General features: G+C 31.9%; 2 protein-coding genes and 2 long non-coding RNA genes across 8 annotated transcripts in view; 2 read left to right on the forward strand and 2 right to left on the reverse strand.

Annotated features, from left to right (window-relative positions):
- Window positions 1–7957, reverse strand: part of LOC105425064 (uncharacterized) — a 47291-nt gene extending 39334 nt beyond the window's left edge. For both annotated transcript variants that reach the window (XR_016140594.1, XR_016140593.1), the window contains exon 1: window positions 7865–7957. This is a non-coding gene — a long non-coding RNA (uncharacterized LOC105425064). The remainder of the gene's footprint in view (window positions 1–7864) is intronic.
- Window positions 6183–7156, forward strand: LOC148935067 (uncharacterized). Its single transcript, XR_016140595.1, has 2 exons — window positions 6183–6734; window positions 6805–7156. It is a non-coding gene; the product is annotated as an uncharacterized LOC148935067 (long non-coding RNA).
- A 158-nt stretch (window positions 7958–8115) lies between the features above and the next one.
- On the forward strand, window positions 8116–12049 carry Pif1 (Pif1 DNA helicase). Of its 2 annotated transcripts, none has more exons than XM_089082339.1 (2): window positions 8116–8270; window positions 8407–12049. In XM_089082339.1, exon 2 carries the CDS (start codon window positions 8438–8440, stop codon window positions 10307–10309), a length of 1872 nt encoding a protein of 623 aa, XP_088938465.1. In that variant the 5' UTR covers window positions 8116–8270; window positions 8407–8437; the 3' UTR covers window positions 10310–12049. The 2 variants fall into 2 exon arrangements, with proteins under 2 accessions (XP_088938465.1, XP_088938464.1); XM_089082338.1 differs by having other exon boundaries at window positions 8161–8315.
- brun (trafficking protein particle complex subunit brun) lies at window positions 10300–16326 on the reverse strand. Of its 3 annotated transcripts, none has more exons than XM_089082329.1 (13): window positions 16082–16326; window positions 14871–15890; window positions 14433–14706; window positions 14116–14314; window positions 13625–13836; window positions 13362–13560; window positions 12870–13284; window positions 12525–12745; window positions 12073–12433; window positions 11815–11971; window positions 11567–11741; window positions 10766–10989; window positions 10300–10695 (listed from the first exon to the last, which is right to left on the reverse strand). In XM_089082329.1, exons 2-13 carry the CDS (start codon window positions 15806–15808, stop codon window positions 10504–10506), a joined length of 3567 nt encoding a protein of 1188 aa, XP_088938455.1. In that variant the 5' UTR covers window positions 15809–15890; window positions 16082–16326; the 3' UTR covers window positions 10300–10503. The 3 variants fall into 3 exon arrangements, with proteins under 3 accessions (XP_088938455.1, XP_088938456.1, XP_011633915.2); XM_089082330.1 differs by having other exon boundaries at window positions 15980–16326; XM_011635613.3 differs by lacking the exon at window positions 16082–16326 and adding an exon at window positions 16017–16033.
- Window positions 16327–18230: the final 1904 nt, after the last annotated feature.

Genomic DNA, 18230 nt, shown 5'->3' on the forward strand with positions numbered 1-18230 from the left:
TTTCTGGACATTGAACATTGTCTTTGTCACTCGTTTGGATATATCCTTGAAAATATATGTATCTAATGGATAAATCGTACCAGTCTTGCCGTTGGATTTGGTTTAAATCCTCCGCGTTATCTAAGTCTAGAAAATAAGTGCTCCACCAAATCTTGATTACACAATCCTGTTACAAGTTCAAATCCTTCAAATCGATTTGCAAATTTCTCATAGGTTGCAAGAATCGCTCATACAGTTAAAACAAAGCCTCTAAAACAAGGAACTTGTATTATTTTGTTTGGTGATTTTGACCATTTCGAGCACTAATCAGTAAAATCTGTTAACAAAATATTTAAATCAGGATTCTTGGAAGACAATAGTCGTTTTCTGCCAAATCTAACTTTAATATTATAACTATTACGCTTATTACTATTAGCGTCGATAATATTATTCAAATGTTCTGCAAAATCGGCAGTTGCTTCCTATGTTTCAGTAATTTAATTCTTTTTCGTGGCCAGCTGTTTTTATCGCAGTTGCGAAAATATAGTTAAATAACTGGAAAGCTCTTTTAACGTTCATCATTTCGAAATTATTCGGACGGAATGTGCGCTTCTGTAATGTGAGATAACAGATTTGGGTCTCTTTTTGTAGCATTGTCGATAGACCACGTCATTTCGAAATCTGAATATGATGCAACTATTTTTTCATCACAGTAAAGCTTTATATGTGTCCTCAAGAAACTTGCCAATCTTTTTATTAAATATGGAAAATCAAATGAAGCATTATGTTTTCTCATATTTGTGTGTAAAATATGGTTTTTCTGTATTAATGCCCAGTTGAGCATAGCTCAAGCTCTCTGATTATTTGTGCATATACTTGATCGCATGTTAGAAGTTGCACATCAGCTCCTGTTTCATTTAATCTATCTAGGCATTCTTTCACTAATATTATTATATCGTCCGCTTTAATGCACTTTCCCGGTAAAAAATATGCTAGAGGTTGACGCCATGGATGATGCGCGTTTAAACTGTCTAAACAGAACACGAAGACACATTTAGATTTATCTAATGATCTTCCTAAATGTCTAAGATCAACAAGGCCTTCAATTAAATCTAATTTAGATGAATATTCCTCATAAGTTTTTATAGACATTTCGTCCCACTTCAAAGCACACACTCTTTCCTCTAACGGAATATTTTTTCGGAGAAATTTTTTCTTTTAATTTTTCAAATATAAAATCGCAAAATCTTGGTTGTATATTAAATTTTTCTAGCCACCTCCTAATGATTCGTTGTCCAGGAAAATTATATCTCGCTTTTCTTAAGCGACAGAATGCAGAAGATGAATAGAAATATAATTGTTTTGAAAGATTTTTTCTCTTCTGTGTATGGTGCACGTCTTGTATGTAGTTGCAAATTTATCATTGCTTTTGCAACAGGATATAGATTTTGTTCGTGTATCAATTTTTTTAGCATCTTTTTCAAAGAATTTGACTGTGATCTTTTTGACAGTCTACATTTTCTAGCGATACGTAAGCGATATTTTAAACATTTTACTTGATTTCGCAATCGATTTATCTCAAGTTTCAAAGATTCAATTATAATGTCAGAATTGTCTTTAACTTCCTTTGTCGTTTTCTTTTTATTTTCTTCTCTTTCGTTATTTGCATTATTATGCACAATAATTATCGAAACTTTTTCATGCATAGGTGACTCAAGATTCATCCATTTCATAATATCTTCTTCTTCGTCTGAATTATGAAAACGTAAATGTAATGGCTTATACATTTTTACTGGAGGCTCTTGTAATAATTGCTTTCCTATTATTATGTTTTTGGAAATAGGCGTAAATGACATTAAATTTTCCTCAGATTGGAATTGCCTCATATTTTCTGTTAGGCAAGATTCTGTGTCATTTGAAATTTTCTTTTTCTTTGAAGATTCTTTGGAATTGTTTTGAGAGACACTTAAATGATATGGAATGGCACTGCATCCCTTTTTAATCCTTTCTTTATACTTTTGAAATTAAATGAATTTAGAGTAAAATGATCTTCGCATAATCCAGCACGTCGAATGGAACTGGGAGACTATCTTTCTAAATTAGTATTCCCTATAATAATAATGAAATAAAAATATTGACGATTATATATTTCTTAAAGCAGTATAAAATAATAATAAAATAAATAGAGAAATTAAAACCATGCAGACAAATCATGTTAAATTTCATACGCAGTAAAATATATATTTTTCGTGTAATCAAAAATTTTTGCAGGTAAAAGTAATAAAAGTTATAATAAGGATGATAAAACGAAAAATGAAACGAATTTTTTTTAATAATTTGAAGAAATGTCTAAGATACATTTATAAAATTGTCATAAAGCAATAATTGAAATACAACGGATGAATTAATAAAGTATATTTATTTAATTAATTAAAAGGATAATCAAACATGTATTTATAATTTTATTACATTTTTTATTTCTGTTCACCGAGTATTGATATTTTTTTGGAGACTGAAAGACAATACTCGGACACAAATTTTTGTAACGGCTACAATAATAATTGTAGACGCATAGACACTTTCTAGCTACAGCAAATGTGACAAGTTGGACTATTTCTTTGTACGAACATATGCTTATCTCTCTTCGCACAGACCAGATGTATGGAGATTTTCATTTGTTTTGAAGAACTTTATTTTTCCGTGCGGCGAAATCTGTTGCAGTTAACATTCCGTTACGGTCGCGCATATATATATATATATATATATATATATATATATATATATTGTGACGAACATATCGCCATGGATCTTAAAGCCGAACACGCAGGGTCATTAGACAAACACATATACACGCACACATAGTTGAGATACCCCGAGCCATTAGCTATTTACGCAGAATCGGCAGACAAATATGACGACTGTTTTTTTTAAACAGAGATTTCGCCTAATTGTTTTACGTTGAGAGATTGAGTGTCTAGATGCATCTTCCCGAATTTCTTAGCATGCAGATTAGATAAGTTTAATCGATACGGGAAATCGGAAAAGGAAATAATTTTGTTAATACATTTAAATTGTAACGAGATTTAGGATCATAACATTGTGAAAAATATTTTGACGTGGGTAGAAACATTTCGAATCAAAAATGTTATCTGAGCATCTGATCGTGCGAAAGGAAGGTTGACATTCGATCTCGAGACTAAACTAGTCACGCGCCGCATTTGTAAATTTTAAGTAACAAAACAACCACATAGAGAAAAGTGATTCTGTGAATAAGTTTTACGTTTATAGCAGAAAAAAAGAGAATGAATATTTAAGTGAATAGTCGAGTGAACAGTTAGATGAAGAGTCAAGCGAATAGAAAAAAGTAATCAAGGCATAATAAATAATGGCAAATATGAGAAATAAATTTTATGATAAGTGCATATATAAAGATTGCATAAATGAATGAGTGTCTCATGGGAAACGTATATTTATAAATTATATATAAATAATAATATATAAATAATATATAAATAATTATATATAAATTTTCGTTACAAACAAGATGCAAGATATTTATGGATACAAAATAGTGGTAAATTTATACATATACATATATATATATATATATATATATATATATATATATATATTTTGGAATGTAAGTCGGTGCGTAAAGGAAGATTAAAGATTTGCAGGCTAATTATTAGGTTCTAAAAATTCTCTAATTCAAAATGATACGTATTTATTGTGCGAAAATATCGTTGGTTACAAATAGACGTTAAACAATAAAAAATAAACGAATAATGCTACGAATCTCGCAAGTTTCAATCAATGATACGTGCACAACCGTAACTGAACGTTGACTGCAACAGATTTCGCCGCACGAAACAATGAAGCTCTTAAAAACAATATCGATACATCTTTGTGCGAAAAGAGATAAACATATGTTCGCACAAAGAAATAGTTGCCAGCCTGTCACATTTACTGCGACGTTTACGTTTTATTACAATTTACTGCGCATAGCGCAGAGTGCTTTTTAGTATTTAACTGCGCAAAGCGCAGAATATGTTTTATTACAATTTACTACGCAGAGCGCAGAATGCTTTTTAATATTTAACTGCGCAGAATACGTTTTATTACAATTTACTGCGCAGAGCGCAGAATGCTTTTTAGTATTTAACTGCGCAAAGCGCAAAATAGGTTTTATTACAATTTATCGAGCATAGCGCACGATGTTTTTTAGCATTTCAATGCATTAGGCACAGAATACGTTTTATAAAATGTACTGCATGCAATTCAGAATATCTCTTCATGAATATGTTTCAATATGTAGAAAGAAATTGTGAGAATTAATAATAAAGAAATTGAAAAAGAAGCCGATCTATGAAATTGCAAAATTAATTGAAATATCGAGAAATGTGAAATAGAAAATTATACGTGAACGATATCGGCAATGATACGCTGGACATTGCCCTTACCGATATCAGCAAGGGGAAGAAAACCCTAGCGTTTTTCTCGTTACGATCAGGAAGCAAGAATTACCGAAGCATTTGTAAAGTATGTTTCTGAAATATCTTTTTGATTTTATAGTAAAAAATAAGGACGGTTGCAAATTAATTAATTGAAATTTTTACCTGATACTTCGATTTTTATAATATTTGTATTGAGATATTCTTTAAGATATATGTTACAAATTGATACATTGATTGTATGACAAATTTGATAAATCTCATACTTCAATTTTCTAATGTGAGCATATTACGATCGTTTAATATGCTCACTTTATGTGAAAAATGTCATTTTTTAAGTACATGATTTTAATACATGATACAATATCATATTTAATAGATATGATATTATTCGAATATTTTACACTCGTAGCGAAAGTACTGTGGTCATACGTACTATTGCCTAATATACCAGAGAACATTCATATGACAGCTTGGTCGTATATCATTTCTCGTATATTCTTAAACTCATCTTCAGAATATACCGATCATGTGCCCTATCAGCACATGATCTCATATACGAATATTCTGTATTTATACTGAATATACTGTGATCATACCGAACATACTAAGATTATTCGTATAAAATCTGTGTAGATATCATTTGTCATATCCCAGTAGCAAGATGACATCATTATGACGATGATTTAAGATTATTTTTCGTCATCAGTGTACTAAACAATAACGTAAAATAAACATAACATTTGTCATGAAATATTACCATTATAAATATATCGTCATTTAATCAACATTTTTAATGAATAAATAATGAAATAACATTATTAATTATTATCTTTCTAATTAACTGTAATATATAAATAAGTATATATTAATATATATATATATTTATTATTAATTAATTTGATATGATGATTTAATTAATCATTATTATATTAATTAATTAACTTATCCTGATTTGATCTTTATTCATTTTGTCGAAAAGCTCTGATTATTCTGATTATTCACTGTATATGTATTTCTTCCGCAAAAAAATTAGATTTAGCGTAATAATAATAGCCTACAAACAGTATAAAGTAATTAGGCGGAATCTGATGTTCAAGTGAAACGATATGATTAGTCAGCGCAAGTTACGCTTACGCAAGTTATGCCGCATGTGACGGCACCCTAAAATTCCAGTGCGCATGCGCGAGAAATCCAATCCACAATATGGCTACAGTTTAACATAGACATATATAATAGAACCAGCATTAGCTATATATATATCAGTCCTTGGCAGAACGGTACGAGAGACAAAATATAGGAGAAGTTCTCTCTTCCTCTCTGCGCAGATAAGATGCGCGATGATCTATTGACAGATTATATGACAGTCGTGATGGACAGTTATATTGTTCTTTATAGCTTTATTCTATTAAAACTTTCTTTCTCGTATTCAATAAACTTAAAAATATATTATGTCATTTTAAATAGTTATAATATTGCTACGGATGATTCTCGAGTAGGCCATTTTTATTTGTCAATAATGCGTGCGCAGTAAAGGACAGATATTTCCCGATATTTTGCTTCTCTCATCGTTCTGCCAAACCCAACTGGTGGTATAGAAGAGTATATGGTGCGGGGTCTATGTTATATGTGAAAGATATCTATTAGATTCGGAAAAAATTAACGGAGACCGACTGGATTTGAACTCGGGATCCCTCGTCTACCAATCCGACACTTAGTCTGCACGACCACGACGGCTCTTCTCTGTTAGTGTTTATATTCCGAATCTCTTTCATGACCGCTTACGGTCGTCTAATTCTTACATATGTCTATGGTTCATTTGTTGCTACAAATGCTTCAAAGTATTTACTTAACCAAATCAAAATAAAGAAATCAGAATAAAGAATTTTATGAATTGACCAATCAAAAAAATGCTTGGAAGCATTTGTAGCACCAAGTGGATCCTAAATCGTTTTCTATTTCCTAACTGTATGCTTATACTCGTCAATTTTGAATATCGATTACATATTTTTCAGTGACATAGTTCACTTTTAAATTTCCATCGGTGGCCATCTCACGGTTTCACCGTTTGTTATTTTCACTGTGTCACGCAGCGAAAGAAATTATTAGTAACATAATTAAAAGTAATGAAGACTTATTCACATCAAAATATTCCAAAAACTACACTGAAGGCAACTTCATGATTGTAAATATAACCTTAATATTTAGCAAAATAAAGAGGTACGAACTTAGGAATAGATATTCCTATCCGCGCAAAGAAGATAAATACATCAACGGCAATAAAGAAGACAATTACTAATAATTGTAAATTGCAATAATTTATTAATTTATTTGGAATATATAAACTTTCATTTAAAAAATTTCTCTATTTCAGTGTTTGTATTTCAAACAAACAGGAGCATAAGAGGAGCATAAGCCAGCTTTGAGAGCTAAGCCCGTTTGAAGACGACCAAAACAATTCGATGAGCAATTCGATGAGCAATCTCTTCATCGAAGAGTATGAGTCTGCACCTAACGAAGGAGTCTACACATCAAATTTTGCAGGAAAAAAACGTTCTTTAATCATAGAAACTACAAATCACAATTCAGAAAGCTGATAAAGAGAATATAAATAGCGGAAATGGTAACTATTTGAAATGTGATATTAGATAAGTTTTCTGAAAATGTTATAATTGATTAAATGACGTTTATTTAAGTTTAATAAATAATAAAAAGTATAATTACAATATTTTATTTCCTTTTTGATTCATTCTATTTTTTAAGTATTACATCTTCTCAGTTTACATCTTGACAATAATGTGTTACTAGCAATACTATACTATATACTATATATTAGCAATTTATCTTCATAAAAAATTTGAATATTTATCTACAACGGAATACATAGTTATTAAAAATTAAAATCTTCTATTGCCAGATTTAAAACCCAAAAAACTGCGGCCATTTTACCAATTAATATGCTGTGTGTTGGTGATTAAATAAATAAATAATAAATTTAATTTATAATTGTTGCTCCGAATAGTGAGCGAACTCGACATGTATTACTAATCGATATATTTGCGAGCGAGATAACAAATGAGAGACCACGATGTATCATTTGCTTATTAGGTAGAATAATATTTGATACTGTATAAATAGACAAGCGTGCGAAAAGACAAGGAATCGAGATCAAGCAAGCAAACTGAGCAAATTATAGTAATACGCAAAATAAAGAATTTAATTGGAGAAACGATTCGATTATCTATTACAAGCCCGTACACCACGTGTAAGTTAAGAAACACTAGATTTTCATTGTTTAACTATGTCAGATGATGGTGAAAAGTTTCACGCTAAATATCTCATGCTTTCACCGGAATTAAAATTACGTGATCATAAAATGATGAAATCCACATGAGACTTGTCACTTCTTACTGATTCGTTCTAGGAAAACTTACATGATCGATGTCCTGGTTTGCACTAATTCAGTTTAGTTCTAGTGCAGCTCTAGTGCGGAAATAAAAAACAAACCTCTAACCGATGTGTCGTGCAAGGAACTCATAATTTGCGCGGAGTCGCGAGGCAAATGATGCAATAAAATGAGGTGTTTTGATTGGTCAATTCGTGACGCGATGGATGACGCGCTCAGTAGGAATTCACCCTAAGTGATTGTGTCCAATTGCAATGTGGTCTCCTGGGACGGATGTATCCCAGAGTTTTCCATCTTGCGAAAATTTTTAAATTAACAATCATGCCTGTATCTTTCCGTTTCGTTCCACGATACGTTTTGTTATTCAACAATAATTTGTGAAGAACTTTCTTTACTAGATGTTGGCCGTATTATCCTTGAACATCTTAGAACAGGTATCACCAAATTGAAAAAAGAAAAGAATCTGTGGCGTTCATATTGTGCGTGTTCAGAGATAATATTAATTTAAAATATTTTTATTTAGTTGTATTTATCTCAAAATTATTATTAAATTATTATTACTTATTATAGCACCTCGAGAAATAATTTTATTTGCGGGAACATGGATTCGGATGGTTGTTCGTTAACCTGCACTGCTGCCATGGAGTGGTTAAACGCTCAAGGATCTATCCTGAGAAAAGTGACTCATAAAACAGCACTGTTGCGCTTGATTCGAGATGATCAGCGTGAAATATTCATCGAGATACGCGCAGAGAAGGCAAACATGCTTACAAAATTATCTTTGAAAGGTATATCGGTATTCAATAAATTCATGACCGAAGGGAAAGCATCCATCAAATTTAAGGAACAAAATTGCACATTATTCTTGTCAAATGCGCCCTCCTCTCAGCTGATAAACTTTTTGAAAACAATATTTGTTAAGCTAATAGGCCAAGAAGGAAAAATGATCACAAAGAATCTTCTACAGGAAAAATTCTTTACAAACATACAGTTGAATGATGTTGAAATTGCCAGTCCAGCTACTTGCACAGAAGTCAATATAGCAAAAGAAAAAGCTATGATTATATCACGTACAACTGTTACTATTCCTTCATCAAGTGTGGTGAGGAAGAGGAAACGATTCAGTGATGATGTTCCTAAGATACCTATGGCAAAAAAATTATATGAGAATCCTACTTCAGGAGAGCTAACTGGGGAGCAAATTCAAGTTCTAAATGCAGTGCTTAATGGAAAAAATGTATTTTTTACTGGGAGTGCAGGCACTGGCAAGTCATTTCTGTTAAGAAAGATAATCTCTGCTCTTCCTCCAGATGTAACAATGGCTACAGCAAGCACTGGTGTAGCAGCTTGCCATATAGGTGGAATTACATTGCATCAGTTTGCTGGTATTGGTCTAGGTACTGGAACCAAGGAGAGATGCATCCAGTTGGCTTCCCGTCCGTCTGTAGTTTCAATATGGAGAAAAACAAAACACTTAGTAATAGATGAAATTTCTATGGTAGATGGTGATTTTTTTGATAAGATTGAAGCAGTAGCAAGACATATACGTAGAACAGAAAGACCCTTTGGAGGAATACAATTAATTTTGTGCGGTGACTTCTTTCAGTTACCTCCCGTGTCCAAAACAAATGATAGAGCAAAATTTTGCTTTCAAAGCGAGACTTGGCACAAATGTGTTCACTTTAATTTTGAATTGCAGACAGTTCATAGGCAAAAGGATGAGGCGTTTGTAAAAATATTAAATAATATTAGAATAGGTAGAGTCACGGATGATATTGTAGATATCTTAAAGGAAACAGCGAAACAAAAAATTGAAAGTAATGGAGTATTGGCAACTAGATTATGTTCACATGTGAAAGAAGCTGATGAGATTAATGAATTTCAATTAAATGAACTTAAGAGTGAGAGTAAAGTATATATAGCAATAGATTCCGATAGTTCTATGACGAATATGTTAGACCAACAGCTACCTATACCTGGCAAACTAATATTAAAAATTGGCGCACAAGTAATGTTACTAAAAAATATAAATGTTAATAGTGGTCTGGTAAATGGAGCTCGAGGTGTTGTTATTAATTTTAAAAATGATACACCAATAATTAAATTGCGATCTGGAACTCATTATGAAGCAAAGATGGAAAAATGGACTATCAAAACTAGTTCCGGTGCTGTTGTACATCGAAAACAAATTCCTTTAAAGCTTGCATGGGCTTTTTCAATTCACAAGAGCCAAGGTTTGACTTTAGACTGTGTGGAAATGTGCTTGTCAAGAGTATTTGATGCTGGTCAATCTTACGTAGCACTTTCTAGAGCTCAGAGTTTACAAAGTTTACGCGTTTTAGATTTCAATAGTAAACAGGTATGGGCTAACACAGTTGTACTCGAATTTTATAAAAAATTTAGGAGAAATTTACAAGAGATGGAGATATTTCTCTTGGGTAAGAAAATAAAATTGGAACAAGATAAAAGATAATATTTATATTCTTTATAGTTTATATATATATATAATTTGTTAGAAAAAAATTTATATCCAATTCTCTTGATATGATAAGAATTAGATAACGATTATTAATTTCACTAAAGAAAATAAAACATTTATATATAGTTAATACGTTTTTTTTTTTACAAATACTATAGTTTAACTGATATTGTAGATAATAACTTATATCAATAATCATCAACAGTTATCTCAATAGGCGGTATATAACGCCACGTATGTCCGGCATTCACAAGCTCCGAATGAAGTATTGGAGAATTTGGAGCAGATTCTTTATTACTGCATTGAATATCTATTTTATACTGGCCAGCTGTGAAAAAAACTACACGACATTCATGATAAGCTCTGCCGTACTCCTGCAACTATTATGTATTCATGATGAAATAGAGAATGTAAAACACGCGTAATTACATTTATGAAAATTTAACTTACAGTAGGCAACATGACTTTATTCGCTCCAGCTATAGATAACCTTGTTTCTAATTGATAATTATTAACTCCATTATGATGATCTTGATAAAAATTAATAGACAATGTAAGATCATTCAATTGATGTTCTAGAGCATTGCATACTCCTACACCAACATTGATACATTCGCCCAAAGCACATGACAATTCTTCTTGTGCTTTTATGATAACATCATTGATAGTTATTTCTAGAAAATTTTGAAATTAATTTTTATTTTTTATAACTTTAAAGCTCTTGAATAGTCATTGCGGCCATATTAGAATTGTGACGGCGAAAAATGACAATAAGGTTTATTGCAACTAATTTGCAAATAAAGAGTTATTTGACTAAATTAATACTTGAGGTAACTGTAAAATATTTGTGAAAATGGACAGCTGCTATCCTTTCCTTTCCTGATAGTCAATAAATAGAAGCCGTAAAAAAGTGAAATGAAACTTGTTCAGGTAGAAAAACACACGGTTCGACAGTTGTTGAAAGAAGTGAAAAATAGGCTTTTACATATAAAATTCAAAGATAACTTTGCTGTCGTCCATTTTTACGAATTTGATAAATACAAGTTACATCTGCATAATTAAGCACATAATAACGAAACTAATAAAAATTTTGTCCGCATGTCCGTAATATAAAGATGAACAAGGATGACTGAGCTTCTAATTTTTATCGTGACGATGTCACTATTGTCAATACAGAGTGTTCTTAGTTGAATATTCAGGAACCTTAAGTGTCTTATGATATATAAATAAAGTAAATAGCATTGTACACACCCCATTGTAAAGGACTCATTCTGACTAGATCTAACATATTCTGAGTTAGAGTAATACCAGATAAAGTTGCTTTTCCTGTTGATTCCGTACCTAATAATTGCCAGCGTAGATCGACCAATGAAGCTATATGTTCAGCGCATATTTTTTGAAGTTCGTCTGTATCGGTACCATTTAACTATAAGCAAAAATTGCTAAAATAAGTTTACATTACAATATGCTATTAAATAAACAATATTTTGATTTATTACCTTCGATAATTTATTAAGCGGACATCGATCAACTGGAACGGGAATTCTACATGATTCTTTACCTTCCATGTATATACATTTATTTTGCGTATAGTGTAATTCCATTTCATGATTCGTCACATTTGTTACATCCAACACGAGATAAAATTGCAATGGTCTAAAAATTGTTAAAATTTTATTAACAAAATACATGTGATAGCGTATAAGGAATAAATTGTATGAATTATTTTACAAAGCATTTGTATTTTTGCAACTTACGTTTCGGCTGGTAACACATCCCAATTAGTAATCTGCACACTAGGTAACATCTCAATAGTTATAAAAACAGATGAAATTCTGCAGTAACCAGTTATTAAGCCAGCACCTCCTGAGTATTTTATTTTTAACTGACCTTCAATAATATTAGACGTATGTAAAGGTACTGCGAGTTTCGATAAACGTGTACTCGCTAAGGAAGAATGACCAGAGTGCGAACTTATTCCTGATCTGAAGGAAGAAGTCAGTTCGGATTGTCTTTTTGTATGATGAGATGGAGAACTAAGTCTAGATGGGAGAGAACTATGGCCTGAATGTGAGATGAAACTACTTGGTTGACTAAGGCAGGTACTGCTAGTAATATCTGAAAAATAATAATTATTAAAAAAAAGAAAATACTTAAAAATCTGAATATTATAATAACGAATCAAACCATAAATTAATGATCATATTACCATTCCTAATCAAAGGTGCCACAAAATCTGTTGCTGCATACAGATATAAAGTAAGACTTGCACTACTACCAGACTGTAAAGGCAATTGTGTCATCAGATTCGTATCACTCCATTTAAAAATTTTATTTTCAGTTACAGCATTCAGAGTAGATTGTACTGATAATTCGATCATTTCGACAGGAACTTGTCCGACATTCGTTATTGTCACAGTACACTCAGTACTACAAACGCAAGTAAAATTATTTTGCATGATATGATATAATAAGTAATATAATATTAAAAATGTAAAAATACCAAAAATGTTTCTAGATAAGATCTTAGCTCTAGTTTATAATAAATGCAAACCTCTCACCACCGTAGAGCGATATACTCGCGCTGGTAACTATATTATCGCCAGAACTGAAACTGGCAGTTTGAGGCAAACTCGTCGCGACGTCAATTCTTGGTAAGGCTGGAATGACTTCAACCGTATATTGTGGATATAACATACCCTCCATATACCTCAATCTACAGTTAGATTTAACTCCTAATGTATGCGTGCTGAATCCGAGTATTTCTAAATCTCCAACTTCCTTGGGTCTGCCTGCTAATGTAACCGTAATCGGCCCAGATTCGGCAGGTAGGTTAATACTTTCTGGTATTGACTCAAATACTACGCCATTTGTCAAGAGTCTCATATTAGATACATGCAATTCAATCGGTAAAGGATTTATGAGTTGCATTGATACTTCGCAGATATCCCCTTCCACCCATAAATAATCTATCATAAAAGAAAAAATTCATACATGAATATAATATTAAATTTTCGATAATAACAATTAATGTTTGGATACATACCAACTTTACTTTTCGAAATACTTTTGCGCTCTAATGATCCGAAGTTAATTGGTGTAAATAAAAATGGACCATGATCTTCTTTTATTCTTTCTATTTTTTGAGGTTGTAAGTGAGGCTGCATATTTTTCAAAGTAAACGATTTTGTTCTTGGTATATTTAGTAAGTTAGCTGGTGGTATGACAGTACCAGAATCTAAAACCTATTATAAAATTCATGGTTTATATGGGTCAATATATCATTATTCATAATTTTTTTTAACATACAAGAGGAACTGGTGCGCCCTCACACTGTTGAGATACATTTTGCAATTGTAATGCAATATCTTTCCGTTCGGCAAACGTCAGATGATTATACATTGTTTGAAGCAAAAATGTCAGATGTCTAGTAGCAAGCGCTGGATTACCCATTCGATTTGCAGCAGCAACAAGTTCATTTATTACTTGGATCTGTATAGCTGGCCATCCTTTTTGTCCATCTGTATAAGAGAATAATACATTAAAAAAAAAAAATCGTTATTGAAATGTAAAGATAAAATAATATTAGAAAATATTCTAATAATATACATATTGAAAAAAATTTTAATTCAAATACTTTTTTTAGAATTACATACGAATTGAATATTTATAAATATTTTTGTTTAAAATAGAAAATACGATCAAATATGATAATTAGATAATTAGAAATATGTAAAATTTTATGAAATTTTATTTAACTCATAATTAACAATAATCATTATAGCAATATATAACCTTACCTGGTGGCATGTCAACAGGATCCAAGGATAATTTAAATCCAGACGTAGCTTGCAACATCAAATTATAACATTGTTGCCAATCTGGATTAGGATTATGTTGCGATACGTGACGCGTGGCGGCTAATCGTAAACAAAATGATGCTTTTCTATCAAAACCAAAGCTTGTGTATAAATCTGATAACGTAGTAAATCGATCAATCTAAAATGTTTTATAAAACCTTAAATATATATATATATATATATATATATATATATATATATATATATACATATATTAAAGTTTATTACATCGCAACGCTTATATCAACGCTACATACTTTTTCTTGCTCACTGAGAGATAAATTAATCAATATAACATTATTTAAATATGATGCAGCTTGTAAGGTACAGTTCTGCTCTATTGAGATTCTTGTAGCTTTAAAACTAGCTTCAGTTTCAATTATTCCTGCATATTGGTATTTACTATAATGTACTATAGCTTCGCGATATTTTTTAGATATTTCTTCAGGTAATAAAATATGTGGCATTGTAATCTTTATCATCTCTATACTAGGTGGAGATGGCAAAACTATAAGAGCCTGTGATCCTCGTCTATAAAATGATTAATCATTGATTCATTAGTTCTATAAAAACAATTATATTATTTGATACTTTTTTAACTATATAATAACTTATAAATAAATGCTTCTATGTTTTATGTTTATATAACTGTATGTAATATCATGGTTTATATAACTTTGTTCCGAGATGCATACCTTTGCTTACTTGGATTTCCTTCCTGTAGGGAAGAATTTCTTTGCAATGGAAGACTTTGACACATGTTAGGATAAAGAACCAATACTGAGGCAGCACAGAGGCCTTCATATGCTGCTCCAAGCCACAGCCAATCATTGACAGCTTGTAAAATATTAGCTGCAGAATTATAATTATTAAGAGCATCAGCTGGAAGTCCAGCTTGAAGACACAGATCTCCTAAATGCTTCGACATGCGACCTACGCATCTTTTTTTATTATTTCTGGATTCGAGATCTAGCCCAATAAAATCTTTTTTCTCAAACGGAGCCAACAAGAGGGAAACACGATCTATCTTTTCCCTAGAACGCTCCAATCTTTTCGATTCCAGGATCCAGAACAAGAAATTGAGATATTCGGCCGTTTGAGTCTCTAAATCAGGACATGCTTCGTCTGCATAGAATACCGCTCGCGTTTTAAAGTTGTTGGGAGTAGTGTAGCCTGGTGGTGGTTCGTGACGGCCGTTTGATTCAAGCGGTCCGAATAAAATAGCACGTGAGTCATATAAAGTACTGCTATACTTCACCTTCAGGGTTTCGTGCACTCTACACAACTCGTTCAGTTCCATCTGATTATCATATTTGCTAAATGTGATCAGACCTAAAAGTCTCCTGTGCGTCTGAAAATCTCCCCAATCATTATTCTCCACAGGATGTTCTCTGATGAATCGAGCGAGTATTTCCCGAGTGCCGCCACTAGAGTCAGATACGGAAAATCTACTGCCAGCCTTGACAATTCGCTCGCATAATCTACTGACAGTCTTCGGTTTGATCTGCGTGCCGACCGGCTTCAGGAGCAGTAATAGAGCAGCGTGATCATGGGCAGTCTGTTCATAATCAGGATGAGACATCTTGTTGTCGGGCACCGGACTCGACAGAATAACACTGATAGCCGAGCGCATTTATGCCATCGATTTGTTCGAGAATAATTACTCGGATTAATATCTAGACGCTCCCCGATCCAGTTGCCAATCTTGGCATTTTCTGTCGTTGTTAGAAATGTGCGATTATTTTGTATATATAAACAAAATTATATTATATAAACAAAATTTATTATATATATATATACACACACACACACACGTTCATAACACATTAACAATCTATCACATCACGGCGATGAAGAGTGGAGAGAGAGAGAGAGTGGAGAGAAGAACGTAGATAGCATGTGTTACCCGCATAAACACATAAAAACGTCTACATTCCGCGCATGCGGATATAGAAATTGCCAGCTGATAATAGGCTTGTCTTTTTAACTGAACTTCTTACACCTTTTATCTTTTCTCCTTTTTTCACTAATGTGATGAGAAAAAGAAGGAAGTTCATCAACAGTGTAAAGAAGTTTAGCTTTAAAGAGACAGGTCTTCCGATACTAGTGGATCACATGACACGTTTCACGACAAGTTCATTCGAGTCAGTGATGCGAATTCGAGCCTCGAGCATACCAGCGATTTTTCCCCTCCACTTACGCACAGAGAGACGCTCCGTCTATCCGTGTGCTCGGGCTTCGCATCACACTGATCGAGTCGATTTTATAATTATGTGACATGTTGATATATGCGTATTACGTGCCAACTTTGTGAACTCGATACTATCACAATATATCCAATACCTTGTATTGGGTACTTCGAATTGATTTTTATAGATTTTTTATCTTGAAACATTATAATACATAAATTTTTTTCTCCTTTTCTTTTTTCTTATCATCCTGCCAAGTGGTTAATCAATCCAAAGTTTATAATTTTTATGTTTATTATTAATTTTTGAAAAAATTAATGCGTATTTGAAGTGTAGTGTTTGGGATTCTTAATAGCATTCTGAACACGCCCAGAAGAACTATCTTTTGTAAAAAAATTTCAAACTATATTTCAAAAGCGCGTTCTTACTTCCGGTTCACTCCTTGTTAATCAACATATCAATATTTTAAGAAATATATTTAAAGGAATAGTCAAAAATAGTTGAAAATCTTCTTCAAATAGCGATATATCGATATACGCAAAATCGATTCACTACGCAATGATATATGGGATATATAATTTCAATGGTATACCGCTTGTATACAGATAGAGTCAAACTGAGAAGAAAAATCTATCATTTTGTGATTTTCGCCATTAGTAACGAGTTAATCATTAAAAATCATCGAATGAGCGCATATCCACCGGCAAATGCAAGCGCGCATATATCGAGATGCAACTGTCCAACATTGCGCGTTCACGGTTGTTAAGAGCGTGGCCAGATATTTAGACGTGAAGTTTACAAAACATTTGCTTATAATACACATATTATATAATACACATATATACACTCCAAATATTTTGTTGTACTTCTAGCTGCGAATGTGCGTAACGTTAGACGGTCACATCTCGTTGGTGTGCTTGGCATTTACCAATGGTCTGAGCAGATACGCGCTTATTCGGCGATTTTTAATAATTAATAATTCATTATTAATTATGAAAATCGCAAAATAATAGAGGATTTTTTTGCTTAGGTTGCAAGTGTGTGTGTGCGCGCGTGCGCGCGCGTGTGAGTGTGTGTGGTATGTGTGTAGTCATCTAAATAATCTTATAGTCGTTTCATTTAAATGACATGAAAATATCTAATCGGTCAAATTTTCTACAACTGGTATTTGAAACATTGATTCTCCATCTTTTCAATCTATCATTTCTCATTGGGATATCATACATTCAACACAATTAAATTTTAAATAAAAGCTCAAATGGCTTTTAGAATGCATATAAGTCAATTTTTCAGAAATGTTCATCGAGCATTTAAAAACAGTCGATATGTCTTGATTTGTTTCTTCAGTACGTTACCGCAGTCTTTTGTTCATTACGTTTTTTTTTTTAAAGTGAATTATAAAATATTTACAAATTTGATTTATTTAATTTTTTACAAATATCATTTAGAAATTTTATGTTAATACAACTGCTACATTATAACGAATCATTTTAGCGCAATTATTGTGAAATTTTCGTCAATTTATGACGTCAATTTATGACGTCATTATTTTGCAATGTTTTCACATTATTGGAGACGTCTTTGTGACATTCCCCAATAAGAAATGAACCATCGAATCGACGTTGATAAAATTTAAATTACATTGAATCGATGTCAACTCAATGTTGATTCGATGTTTATTTCTCACTTTAAGATATTCTATAAGCTAAATGCTTTTTAGATATATTATCTACAACGATATAAATGAAAAAACAAGAATTATATTTCATATTTCATTAAACATTACATAAAAGTTTAGAAAATATTTGTACAAATAAGTTATATAATATTTGATAATTTATCATAAAACTATTCTGCTTATATAAA

Source organism: Pogonomyrmex barbatus, unplaced genomic scaffold (assembly GCF_055798465.1).
Source record: "Pogonomyrmex barbatus isolate J1 unplaced genomic scaffold, ASM5579846v1 scaffold6, whole genome shotgun sequence".
NCBI lineage: Eukaryota > Metazoa > Arthropoda > Insecta > Hymenoptera > Formicidae > Pogonomyrmex > Pogonomyrmex barbatus.